The sequence below is a fragment of the Neomonachus schauinslandi genome, chromosome 5 (assembly GCF_002201575.2).
Source record: "Neomonachus schauinslandi chromosome 5, ASM220157v2, whole genome shotgun sequence".
NCBI lineage: Eukaryota > Metazoa > Chordata > Mammalia > Carnivora > Phocidae > Neomonachus > Neomonachus schauinslandi.
The window spans coordinates 149,715,632-149,729,180 of record NC_058407.1 but is presented as its reverse complement, the minus strand read 5'-3'; the positions used below and the strand labels follow the sequence as shown (position 1 = coordinate 149,729,180).

The 13,549-nt window shown below is 55.1% G+C and overlaps 1 protein-coding gene across 1 annotated transcript in view; it reads left to right on the top strand.

The window, feature by feature from the left end:
* Window positions 1–13,549, top strand: part of ABCC6 (ATP binding cassette subfamily C member 6) — a 46,193-nt gene that overhangs the window by 19,759 nt on the left and 12,885 nt on the right. The window contains exons 11-22 of the mRNA XM_021698142.1: window positions 902–994; window positions 2,479–2,682; window positions 3,877–4,023; window positions 4,675–4,762; window positions 5,142–5,217; window positions 6,636–6,762; window positions 6,935–7,111; window positions 9,185–9,352; window positions 9,798–9,972; window positions 11,465–11,527; window positions 12,735–12,741; window positions 12,980–13,106. Coding sequence (XP_021553817.1) covers window positions 902–994; window positions 2,479–2,682; window positions 3,877–4,023; window positions 4,675–4,762; window positions 5,142–5,217; window positions 6,636–6,762; window positions 6,935–7,111; window positions 9,185–9,352; window positions 9,798–9,972; window positions 11,465–11,527; window positions 12,735–12,741; window positions 12,980–13,106 — 1,452 coding nt within the window. The remainder of the gene's footprint in view (window positions 1–901; window positions 995–2,478; window positions 2,683–3,876; window positions 4,024–4,674; window positions 4,763–5,141; window positions 5,218–6,635; window positions 6,763–6,934; window positions 7,112–9,184; window positions 9,353–9,797; window positions 9,973–11,464; window positions 11,528–12,734; window positions 12,742–12,979; window positions 13,107–13,549) is intronic.

Here is a 13,549-nt window from a genome sequence, read left to right as displayed (position 1 = left end):
TAGAAATCATTTACCCTACCCCCCACCCCCACGTTTTCCAGATAGAGAAACAAAAGCCAAGAGGGAACATAACTGTCCCAAAGTCATGAAGCTGGTGGGGGGTTAGGGCTGCCAGACAAAACACAGGACGTCCAGTTAAATACGAATTTCAGAGAAACTGAATAATTTCTTTATTCCCAAATATAGCATGGGATATACTTATACTAATTTCCCAAATATAGCATGGGGTATAATAATTATAATATAAATATAAATATATATTATAATATAATAAATATAAATAAATTATATATCTAATATAATATAAATGTAATTTCCCAAATATAGCATGGGATATACTTATACTAAGAAGACATTTGCTGTTTCATCTGAAATTCAAATTGAACTAGGTATCCTATGTTGTTGTGGGTTTTTTGGGTTTTTTTCCTGCTAAATCTGGCAACCTTGTCAGGGGTAAAATGAAGACTCAGATAATAATTGATTGTATGACATGGGCACTTAGTATATGTGATGGGCAACGCTTGATTTCCCTTTCACAGATGAGGACACTGCAGCTTAGGGAGGGTAAGAAACTTGCCCAAGGCCACACCAGTAAGCGCCAGGGCCAGGATTTGAACTCAGACCCTGATTCTGCAGATCCGACTTCACCGTTCTGGCCAGACATGCACCCTTGCACTGTCCTGTCTAGAAGCATGACCTGCTTGAATATAACTCCAGTACGACTAGTGCATTGTTCCCCTCCATGACAGAGAAGGACTCCATCCTCAGCAGGTGTCCATTGACTGCTCTCATCAGCTTCCTGGCATCCCTTGCCTTAGGACCCAAGTCTGACCAAATCCCTTGGGGTTGTCAGCTGCACTCTTGGACATGTCCTGTGGCATCCCACCTGCTCTGTCTCCAGCTTCTAGGACCCTCTGCCCTCACTGCCATCGCTGTCTTCATGAGCCTCCTCCCTCTGAATTTCTTCATCACCAAGAAGAGGAAACAGCATCAGGTGTGCTATTTGGGAGAAGGGCCACGCTGGGCAGGAAGTGGGAAGGGGAGCCTGCAGGTCATGGGACTGGCATTGGTGAGGTGCAGGGAGGTGAGGAGGGGAGGGGACATGGTGGCGTGAGCCTTCCCGTCACTCAGACCTTCGCCTTCCACCCAGTACCCCCATCTCAGGTACTTGCTGCACCCCTCCAGCATTCAGGCCACGAGCCAGCTTTGATGCATCTCTTTTTCTCACATGCCATCTATCAGCAGATGCATCCAGAGCGTTGCCCCTGTCTCACGCTCCCTGGGTCTCTGCTTCTGCCCTCGTCCCTTCCCGGGCCTCTTCACACACCCCTCTCAGCTCAGAACCACAATGGCTCCCATCTCCTTCAGAGTCAAAGCCAAGATGCTGAGGTGGCCAGCAGGCCAGCTGGGATCTGGCCTCACCTCCTGGCCCTCTGCCCAGCTCACTCCACTCTCCCGCTGCCCTCCCCCTGATCCTCAAGCTCCACTCAGGGCCTTTACTCCTCTGGTTCCCTCTGCCTGGACCACCCTCCCGCAAGACGTCCCAGTCTCCCCCACCCCCACCCCTCACTGGCCCCCGATTACCGTAGCAACGTGTCCCTCCCCTTCACACCCAGCTGCTCATCAACTTGGCCTGTGATGTCTGCTTCCATAGCACTTGTCACTTTGTGCCTGGCTCTTCTGGCTGCTGTCTCTCTTTCTTGCGACTGGAACCTTCGCTGCAGGAAGAAATAGGCACTAATGCAATCTCAGTTTCTAGAATGACGCCTGGCGCTTAGAAGGAGGGAAGGAGGGAGGGCGGGAGGGAGGTCAGGAGGAGGAAGGTCGGTCTCACATACACTGTTGCTCCAGCCTCCTGTCTGGCCTCCTCTAAGACCTTCTCCACACCGGCCCCTGTGACGATGCACCTCCTCGGTGAGACACAGGGAAACACAGCCCCAACTCCTCTGCCTGACCTCCAAGTCCCGCTACGGTCCAGCCCACCTCCCCCAACCCCCACACCCTCCCGGACCACACTGCCTGTCCTCTGGGTCATGCTGTCCCCTCCATCTTCCCCATCCACCTCATCCACCCATTCTTTGTGTGCTCAGCACCTCCTCCTCCTCATAGCTCATGCGTCACTCCCTCCTCCAGGAAGCCTTCCAGATGTCACCACACCCAGGCTGATTCAGGGCTCTGCCTTTTCCACCCCTTTCCTGGTCTTTGGGAGCTTCCCTCTGTGATGGCGCATCATCTGTCACCCACGATGAGGGCAGAAGCATGGGGACAGAGGGGAGGAGGCACCCTGTGGTCCAGGGGCAAGATGACAGTGATTTGGGCCAGGACAGTGGGGACAGCGATGCTGAGAGGTAGACAGCTTGGGTCCAGGTGTGCAGGAAGAATCAACCGCATTTGCTGAAGGTGGGGTGTGATGGTTTTGCAGAAGGAGAATTCTTGACATTTCCCTGACCTCTGCCCTCTTCTTCCCTCTGGTCCTAGGAAGAGCACATGGGGCAGAAGGATTCTCGGGCGCGGCTCACCAGCTGCACCATCAGGAATATGAAGACCGTCAAGTCCCACGGCTGGGAGGGAGCCTTTCTAGAAAGAATCCTGTGCATCCGGGGCCAAGAGCTGGGCGCCTTGAGGACCTCCAACCTCCTCTTCTCTGTGTCTCTGGTGTCCTTCCAAGTGTCCACGTTTCTGGTGAGGTCACCCTGGTCTCTCGGTAGAGCATAGACTAAGGGAGGGAATGCTCGGGGGGGGGGGGGGGGGGGGGGGGGGGGGGGGGGGATGAGGTAGGCGGAGCCCCCTGCCGCCCCGCCCCCGCCCCCACCCCCACCCCCGGCCAGATCCTGGAGCTTTTCTTTGCAGACCACCCCATCCATCAAAATGTACCTCTCCTAGATCCTTCCCTCTGTCAGGGATGCTTGCTTTGTGCGGAGTTAGCCAACCACTTAGACGATGCCCCCGAAGGCGGCGGTGGCTAATAAGGTCCGTCTTTCTCCTGTAGAAGGTTCCAGGCGTCTGGCACGGGGACGAGGCCACAGGGGCGGGAAGCTGCAGAGGGAGAACCGCACGTCCACACTGACGCCGGCTGTCACACGGGTGCAGCGGCCCCACAGGGAGCACGGGGCCTGTCCCGTTCTCCAGTTCATTTCACAACCTGCTGCCCGATCAGCCTTCCTAAAGGCACGGCTCTGACTCCAGTCATGCTGTTGCCGGCAAATCTGCAGTGACTCACTGCTGCATGAATAAATAAATAATCCAAACTCCTCGTAAGATATTCAAGGCTGGTGGCAGGTGGGCCTTAATCAGTATTTCCAGAAGGATTAGAACCCGCCACCCCGGGGGCGGGCATCTGATGTCGCTGACACAATCAACACTCAGAACCACAAGTACCATCACCCAGAACCGTGAGAGCTCCCCGGCAGGATCGCTGAGTCACCATTCACACCAAAGGACCATGCGTCATCACCAAGTGACACCTAGAACCGAAACACCGCCAACACCTAGAACTGACATCACCCAGTGACATCCGGAACTGCAGATGCCACCACTGTCCAGGGCCCTCCCCTCGAGTGCTACTGATGCCCGCAACTCCAGGGTCATCTCCAAGGCGTTCTAGAACCCCAAGTCCCACCCACGTCTAGAACCTTCCACATCCTACCAAGATCAAACGCCACAGTGTCCCTGGATGCCTGGGACCAACAGTTGCTGGTCCTAGAACGGGGGCCGCACACGCAGCTCCCTTCACCAAAACACTCGTATTCTTTAAGAAACACTTACACAGCTGCATGAACTAGGAGTGAGGCCAGGGGGCTTCGCAGAATTTGGGGTGAGGGGTGGATGGAGGAGAACATTCCAGCTCACTGTCACCGCCCATGTGCCCCGCCCCAGGTCGCGCTGGTTCTGTTTGCTGTCCATACACTCACGGCCGAGGAGAACACCATGGATGCTGAGAAAGCTTTTGTGACCCTCACAGTCCTCACCATCCTCAACAAGGCTCAGGTTTTCCTGCCCTTCTCCATCAACGCCGTGGTCCAGGTGAGGCAGCGGGGCGGGGAGGCCCCCTGGGGGCAGCCTTGCAGGGGTGTAGCGGGAAGGCCCGACTCCATGCAGCCCCACGCTGCCCACAGAGCAGGAGGCCGGACAGGGGAGGGAGGAAGAGGCAGGGAGACAGAGCAGGGAAGCAGGGAGGGGCAGAGGACCCAGTGTCGTGCCAGCCTGCCCGTTCACTTTCCATACCCAGCATTTTTATGTGGATTCTCTCCCCTTGCTGTCCCCATTCACACTGAGCTGTGACGGAGTTGAGAGCAAGTTGCCTTGCTGACGCGTCCCCATTTAAACGGCCACCCTAGGTGGACAAAGTTTGGAATCATTTCTGATAATGGTCTATGACTCCCTTGGAAAAGCCGCCATCCTCCTCCTGGGTCTCATCTGCAGGATGGCAGCCCGATTGTCCCTGTTATGCTAATGAGGGGGAGAGGGGCTGGGAGGTCATTGTCACCCTCATGGTCCCCACCTCCGTGCACACTGTTTCATGTGACCCAGAAAGCTTTGTGCTAATGCCTGGCAAATGCATCGAGCTTGGGAGACCGGAAGATTTTCCACATCCTGAGGCACCAGACACCCGAAGCCTGAGTTCTTTTTTTTTGCTTTTTGGGCATCAGTGACCTGGGGCTTTGGTTTCCCCAGGCCCGGGTGTCCTTTGACCGTCTGGCCGCCTTCCTCTGCCTGGAAGAAGTGGACCCTGGGGCTGTGGACTCAAGTCCCTCCAGATGCTGTGAGTGCAGAGTTCGGCAGGAGGCGTGCGGGAGGGATGACGAGACCGGCAGCGCCCCTGCAGCCCCCCGACCAAATGCCAGGGTCCCAGCTGGGGCGGGCTGCTGGCGCCAGGATGGCCCGTGCAGATGAGGCCGGCAGCCGTGTACCACGGAAACGGGCGGTGATGCTGCTTTCTCCCCGGTCATTCAGCAGTGACTCGTGAGCACCTACTATGTGCCACTCTGGGTGGGCCAGGTCCTTGCCCTCGTGCGGAAAGGCCAGGCAGACAAGCATGGCCATGTGTTCCTCGAGCTAGAAAATAAAATCGGAGAGGTTACGGGCACCGTTGTGTGATGAGACTCACCAAGCACGACTGGTTTCCCCATTCCGCCCCGCAGCTGCTGGGGAGACCTGTATCAGCATTCACGACGGTACCTTCGCTTGGTCCCGGGGGAGCACACCCTGCCTGCACAGGTACGGCACGGCCTCCCTGCTCACTCCCCTCCCGTCAGCAGGAGGAAGATGCGAGAGGCTCCAGCAGCTTCCAACAGCCGGGCACTGGAGGGTGGGTTAGTCTGCCCTGGGGCTGACAGGGAGACTGGTAGGACCAGCCCCGGGCAGAGTTTGGGGGAACCAAGACTCCTGGAGATGGAGGAACAAGACTCCTAGAGATGGAGAACTCCTGGAGATGGGACGCTCAGACCCCATCTGGAGGCCCAGGGGACAGAGTGAAGAAAACAAACACGGGCACTGCTCTCTTGGGGTTGACCTTCTGATGGGGGCACACAAATGAGAAATCGGGGTAAGGGAGTGATGTCGAGGGAGAGGCATGAGTAGTAAGGTGATGATAAAGGGAAGGAACGAGGCTTGCAGGTGTCTGGGAGAAGAGCTTTGTAGGCGGTGGAAACAGCAAGTACAAAGGTCCTGAGGCAGGAATGTGCCTAGACCAAGGTTTATCTGGCTCAGCACTGTTGACACTTAGGGCTGGAGATTTCTTTGTTGTAGGGGCTGTCCTGTGCCTTGCAGGATGTTTAGTAGAACCTCCAGTATCTACCCACCAGCTTCTAGCAGCAACCCCCCACCAGGTGTGACAAATGACACTTGGGGGGAGCATAATCCCTCCTGCTTGAGAACCACTGGCCTGCGGCCTTTGAAAAATAGGAGGTCAATGTGGCCGAGGCAGAGCAGCTAAGGGACGGAGCAGTAGGAGGTTGGGCGTCCTTCATGAACTGCTGGGACATTACCTTTTCTCCTGAGTGAAATGGGGAGCAGTGCAGGGCTTGAGCCAAGGGAGCCTCATGATCCCCCTTGGGTTTTAACAGGTCCCTGTGGCCACAGGGTGGAGGATGGGCTACGGCCCACGGGCAGGGGCAGAGGGCAAGTGGTGAGCAGCCTAGTGCAGTAACCTAGATGAGAGCAAGGCCGGTAAACCCTCCTGCGACAACAGAGAGAGAGTGTGTGTGTGTGTGTGTGTGTGTGTGTGCAAGTGTTCATAGGTGCAAGCAGGTGTGTGTGCACATACAGGTGTGAGCATGTGTGCATGTGTGTGAGTTAGAACAGGTGTGCTTGTGTGTCTTTGTAAATGTACGCACACATACGTGTCCGTGCGTGTGTTCGTGTTTGCACATGTGTGTGGTATGTGTGGTGTGCATGCGTGCACGCGCTTGTCTGTGTGGGAGGCTGCATGCGTGTGTGCCTTATACGTGTGCGCTTGTGTGCATGCGCATGCGCGTGCTTGGGGCAAGAAGGCTGCTTGAGTCGCTGGACGGACTGGGAGAGCGAAGGATCTCTGGATGAGTCGCCAACGGGAAAGGCTGGCTCCGTCCGAGGTTCCAGTCCTGCACAGACTCAGGCTGGGCCCCAGGGACATGTCTCCCCTCCTGTGTTGCCAGGATCAACCTCACTGTGCCCCAGGGTCGTCTGCTGGCTGTTGTCGGTGCCGTGGGGGCGGGGAAGTCCTCCCTGCTGTCTGCCCTCCTTGGGGAGCTGTCAAAAGTGGAGGGATCGGTGAGGATCAAGGTGAGGCTGCCCCCCTGCCTGTCTGCTAGAATGTCTCCCATTCTAAAAGCCCTCCCTCTCCCCCCCTTCCCCCCCCACTCCTGTCCCCTGCCTCCCAGCTTCTCCTTCTCCAAAATCGCTCCTACCTCCATCCCTATCAGCCTTTTAATGGCCAAATGAGTTTGCATTTTAGGGTTCCGTGGCTTACGTGCCCCAGGAGGCCTGGGTCCAGAACACGTCTGTGGTGGAGAATGTGTGCTTCAGGCAGAAGCTGGACCCGCTATGGCTAGAGAGGGTCCTGGAGGCCTGCGCCCTGTGGCCAGACGTGAGCAGCTTCCCTACAGGGGTCCACACCAAAATTGGGGAGCAGGTGAGGGTCTCGGGGCCTGCTTGCCACAGGGAGGCATTGGAGCTGGGCGCTCAGGACCATGTGTCTCCCTGACCTGTGGGGCCGTGTGGAGGGAGGGACAAAGAGGAGACAGGGGAGCTGGGAAATGGGGCAGATAGAGCGTCTCGCTAGGGCCAAACACATAGGAAGAGTTCAATCAACAGAGGCTAATGAGCGAACGATTGCAAATAGAAACAAAAGCAGAGGCGTGGTAGGGATTGGTAGAAGGCGGCTTTCAGCAACAGGGCATCAGGAGACCTGGGCTCCCATCCTGCCCTGCCCCGCTTTTCTGGGTGACATTGGTCAAATAGCTTCCCCTCTCTGGGCCTCACCAAAGGGTCTGGGGCAGAGATATCCAATAGACAGGATTTATGCATCTGGAGCTACGGATTGGGCAGGGGTCAGTAAACTATGACCCCCAGGTTCAAGTCCAGTCCACTGTGTGTTTTTGTGAATGAAGTCTTATGGGGACACGGACACGGCTGTTCATTTACTGGCAGTGCGTGGCGGCTTTGCATGATGGGCAGAGATGAACAGTTGTCATGGAACTGGGGTTAAAATAGTTACTGTCTGGCCCCTTATAGAAAAAGTTTGCCCCGCCCCGGATTAGGGAGTGGAGAGTGAAAAGGTAGGAGCTACTGTTAAGGGAATGAGTGGGTTTCCTGGCGAGAAGAGGAGAGGACTCGGGAGAGGGTCTGGAGGTGCCTCTGTATGGCTGAGGAGCGTCCATGGAGGAGGACAGGGCATCCTGGAGGCCAAGGGAGGGTGTTGCAGAAGGAAGGAGTGCCTGTTGCCCTTCACTTCTGTCCTACTGTCACCTCCTAAACCAAACCTGTGCTCCCCCAGGAACTGCCCACCCACCCCCATCCGCAGTGACCAGAGCTCCATCCCTCCAGAGCTCAGATCCCAAACCATGGTGTCATCCTTGGTTTTCCTTTTTTCCCTACACCCATACATCTGATCCCTTGGCAAATCCTGTTGGGTCCACCTTCAGCGCAGACCCAGAGTGTTCTGGTATCGTCCGTCATCAATTCTCCCCTACATGGCTGCCCTGCTTGTTTCTGTCTTCACACCACATAGGCTAATCCTGGTGCAGCAGCTAAAGGGATTCTGTTCAAACGTAGGGCAGACCACATGCTTCCTCTGCTTGGAATCTTCCAAGGTCTTCCCATCTCCCTCAGAGTCAAAGCCAAAGTCCTGAAAATTGGCAACAAGGCTTCTCAAGGTCTGGCCCCACTTATCTCTCTGACCCCACCTCCTATCATTGCTCCCCCTTTTCTGTTTCACTCCAGCCACATGGATCTCTATAATATTCATTAAACACCCAAAGCACGTTTCCTACCTCAGGGCCTTTGCACCGGCTTTTCTCGCTGCTTGTAAAACTCTTTCCCAGGGGTCCACATGGCTCATCCCTCACTTCTGTCAGGTCTCAACTCAAATGTCCCCTTAGTGGAGAGGCCTTACCTGACCACCTTACCCCGCATGCAACCCTGCTCATGCCTGTTCAGCATACGCTCTAATTCTACTTCATTATTCTTCATAGCACATAACACCTTCCCACAGGTGATATATTTTACTTGTTTGTTTATTGATGATGTGTCTCCCACCTCACCCTCGTTAGAGCGTAAGATTCATGAGAGCAGGGACTGGGTCTTGTTCATTGCTGTATCCCCAGAGCCTAAAACACTGGGTGTACAGTAGCCATGTGGAAAATGGGAGTGGAATGATTGAATGAATGAATGAATGAATGAATGAAAATAAGGACTGGGTTGGACAACGGGGAGATGACTGGTGTCCCTGAGGAAGGCAGGACCATACGGTGGGGAAAAGAGAACACAAGCCAGACTCAAGGGAGAAGTGGGAGGGAGGAGAGAACGTAGGTGCAGAGTGTGCGGACCTCTCCTCCAGGAAGCGAGGCTGAGTGGAGGCTGAGGGGGCCGTCAATTGCGAGTGTTTGAAGCTGGAAGTTGGCCCCAGAGGACAGGCACAGTGAGTTGGCCCTCACTCTGATGAGCAGGTGTGCACCAGGCCCCTGTCCCTCTCCTGTGGCCACAGGGCATGAACCTCTCCGGGGGCCAGAAGCAGCGGCTGAGCCTGGCCCGGGCCGTGTACAGGAAGGCTGCCGTGTACCTGCTCGACGACCCCCTGGCGGCCCTGGATGCCCACGTTGGCCAGCACGTCTTCAACCAGGTCATTGGGCCCAGCGGGCTGCTCCACGGAACGGTAAGTTCGGGAGAACGTGTCAGTGTTCACAGAGCAAAGGCAGGGGAAGGTCCTGACCCCTGTCTGTCTTCCCAGCGCTCTCCTCCAGGTCTCATTTTCCCCTACAATGGTCAGCTTTGGCTCTGACAATGCCATATGACAAACAACCCCCAATCTCAGTGGCTTACAACAGTTCATTCTTGCTTTGGGGCCCGTGGTTTGACTATTCCAGCTCAGCCTCAGGTCACTGGCCGGGTTCACGGGAAGCCTGTGTCTTCTTGTTTCGGGACACCGTTCGAAGGAGACCCTCTATTGCTCTGCTGAGACAGAGAGAAAGAGGGCAGGAGTACAAGAAGGGGAGCTGCCCCACACTGAGCCCCAGGACACTGCCTGCCCCTTCCCCCCAGCTCTCCCTGGAAGACTGGGTCAAACACAGGAGTGTAATTTCTACCCCTTCCCCGCCCAGACGCGGATTCTCGTGACCCACGCGCTGCACGTCCTGCCCCAGGCTGATTGGATCGTGGTGCTGGAAGATGGAGCCATCGCAGAGATGGGTCCCTACCAGGAGCTCCTGCACAGGAAGGGGGCTCTGGTGGGCCTTCTGGATGCAGCTGGACATCCAGAAGACAGCAGAGATGGAGGTACTGGCCGGTCTTGGCCGGCTGTGTGTGCCTGGCTCCCGCCACCCTTGGGGAGAAGGCTCCAAGGACCCCATTGGCGTGACTGGAATGCCCTTGGCCACAGCGTTTGTGGGGGCCCAGGCCTGGAAGCAGATGGCTCTCTGAAGAGGTCACACATCCCCTCAGTTAGAGCCAGTGCCACCTTATGTGAACGGCGCTAAGGTCTTCTACGTACATTATTTCATTAGATCTGCACAACGGCCCTCGGAGGCACGTGCAGTCTTTGCTGCCCTACTAACGGGCAAACTGGGCAAAGACAGATTTTCTGAGGTCACAAGATTAGAGCTTTGGGGTTGTTCAAATCTGATGTCTGGGTTCCTAACTGCTACAGAGACCGAGCAAGGTGGTCACTTGGTGGCTCAAGGCCAGAAAGCCCACAACACGCTAGCTGGGGCTTCTTCTTTTTTTTTTTTTTTTAAATTATATTTATTTATTTGTCAGAGAGAGAGAGAGAGAGCATAAGCAGAGGGAGAAGCAGGCTCCCTGCTGAGCAAGGAGCCCAAAGCGGGACTCGATCCCATGACCCTAAGATCATGACCTGAGCCGAAGGCAGATGCTTCACCAACTGAGCCACCCAGACGCCCCGTAGCTAGGGCTTCCAATAACCAGAAAACACAATGCGTGCTGGAAAAATGACCACGCATTAGAAGTGAAGCCGCCGATGCGAGCCCACCCACAGTGAGTGGTCCTCCCATGCGTGAGCTCATTTAATCATCACAATGCCTCTGTGAGGTCAGGGCTGTCTTTGCCTCCATTTCACAGATGAGAAAACCGAGGCTCAGAAGTGAAGGAACTAGCCCAAGCTTACATGGCTTCTAAGTGGTAGTGCTGGGATTTGAACCCGAGCAGCTTGACTCCAGAGCATGTGCTTTTCCATGAGTAGGCTGGATGCTGCCCCCCAACTCCCCGCCACCATGACAAAGCAAGGACACACAATCAGGGGCCGCCAGCCCCCGGCTCTGCCTTGGCTACAAACGTCTGTTGAGCAGTGGCTCACCCTGGTAAAAATCCGAAGTGTCGACTCACAGTGTCACCCTCCTGGAATTTGGAGATGGAACCTGTTTGGCCTGGGGGACGGTCAGAGGAAGGGTCCTTCCTCGGGGAAGTGACTCCTGGGGTTGGCTGGCAGTTACTAGAAAAGAACACTCCAGGCACAAGGAACTGCTGGGGCAAGGCTGTCACGCCATGCACGGTATTTGCTCCTGCTTTCCAGCCCCAAGTTCGTAGCAGGTGTGCCATAGTGTTTGCTGAGTGAATGAACGAATGAATGAGTGACTGAAGGAATAATGTTCCCGGAAGAACCCAGGGAGGATGGAGAGCGGTTGCAGGAGCCAGATGGAAGGAAACAGGTGCTCACACAAGTTAAGGTCATATAGCCAGCAGGTGTCAAAGCCAGCGTCCGGACCCCAAGTACTCACCCCCATCACGTGACAGGACTCCTTTGACCTTGCAGAGACAGAACTCACGACCGAGGCCAAGGACCCCAGAGGCTCAGCTGGACGCGGGAGGCCCGCGGGTGGACCCAAGAGGTGAGTCCGCTGTGGTGCTGAGCACAGGGAGGGCACGGGCTGAGGCCGTGTGGCAGGGTATCTGGGTCACCCGCTGCATCTCAGGCAGGTAAGGGTGGCCCAAACTACTTTGGACCCCACACCTGCTGAGTGCCCGCCATGGTGCTCAGCTGCGGGATACTTCACCTCAACTATTTGATAATCAATTGTCCGAAGTGATCAAGTCCCCAAGTGGCCAGTTCATAGAATGACCAATGTGCCCACAAATATGACGAATGCCTTACAGTTTGTCAGGTGGTCTCATTGCCATAGGGGAGCAGGACTGACTCCAAAGAAAGATCCTCACCATAGTTGTTAAGGACCTGCCTGGCCCTGTTGTTCATCATGCTTTGACAGGCTTGCTGCGCCAAGGGCTTGAGTCTACACTCACGGGATCACTTGGCACAGGCCAGAACAGAACACAGGTGGGGGTTCACCACAAGGCCTGCTGTCCCCTTTTCTCCAGCCCCCTCCAGCCAGGCCATAGCTGGACTATTGTGGGCTGTCTGCGGCAGAGGAACCCAGCCACCTGGAGCTCTCCCTTTTTATGGGAAGTGATTTTGTAAAACAGAACAATGGACCCCTGGGTGCCAGGCAGTGTGAACTTAAGTGCTGGCTGTCGGGGGACTCCAGGGGGATCTTGAGGGGCCTTGGTCTGTGGGCAGAGTTTCTCTCCATGCCAGCTAGCCACCCCGAGCACATCTGGGTCACACACTGGACAAGCCTGCTTGTCTTCCCAATGCACGACAATCCTACGTAAGATCGGATAGATTATAGATAGACAGATGTACATAGATGAATCTATAGATAGATGAATATATGATAGACGATAGATTGATAAATGATGAATGGGTAGATGATTGATTGGTAGCTAGGCAGACATAGACTAGCCCCATTTTACAGCTGAAGAAACTGAGGCACAGACAGGATAAGTCAGCTGCCCATGGCTTCACACTCAGCAGGTATCAAGGTTAAGGCAGCCCACTTCTCCATAGATGAAAGGAACATACAAGAAGTCCTCAACATTGAATTGTGCAGAATTGACATCCTGCCAAACTGGACTAGCAAGTCTGAGGGTAAACCGCAGGGGCACACAAAATGATTGTAGCAAAGCTTAAGCCAAAACGAAGACTCTGAAAAACCAAGTCCCAAAGTTGGGCAAATAAGTTCATTCAGTGAGGCGGTGTCGGAAGAACAGGCTCGCTCGCCTCTGGGGTAAGATACAGCATTTCACCAGGAACCATGGAGGGAGGACGGGGCATGACGCCCCGTGGTGCTCAGTATGCTCGTAGAATGAATGAGTGAGTGAATGAGTGAGTGGAGAGCGTACCTCAGGGTTCAGTGGCTACCAGTGGCCTTGAGGGTTGGGTGTGAACACAGCCCATGGATAGAGACACTGATTTGTCCTCCTTTCCTCTCAGTGGCAGGTCCATGAAGTTAGTCCCCGGGAAGGACAGCACCACTTCAGAGACCCAGACAGGGGTTGCCCTAGATGATCCCGAGTGGGCAGGACGGCCAACAGGAGAGGACAGTGTACAGGATGGCAGGGTAACCACCAGCTGCTCCCTCCCCTCTGCCCACCCCCCCACCCCTCGGGGCTCAAGACCTCCCATCAGATACAGCACTGGGCAGGGAGCGGGGAGACTCACCTTTACTGAACACCTGCTGTGTGCCAAGTAAAACTGTAGACCCTTCATATTTCTTCGTGCTTACAACCACTCTATAATTAGATGATGATAGCCCCACTTTAGAGATGAAGAAACTGAGGTCTTAAAGAGTTTGTGTTCTCATAGCTAGCAAGGGACCAACCTGGGACTCAAATCCAGGACAATCTGCAGCTTATACTATTTCTTTTCTTCTATGTTGCTTTGTCCACCCATCCATCCACCTACCTACTCATTCATTTCTCTGTCCCTCTACATTTCCACCCATTCACCACCCACCCCATCCATCCTACTCACCCATCCATCCACCTACCCATCTACTCAGTC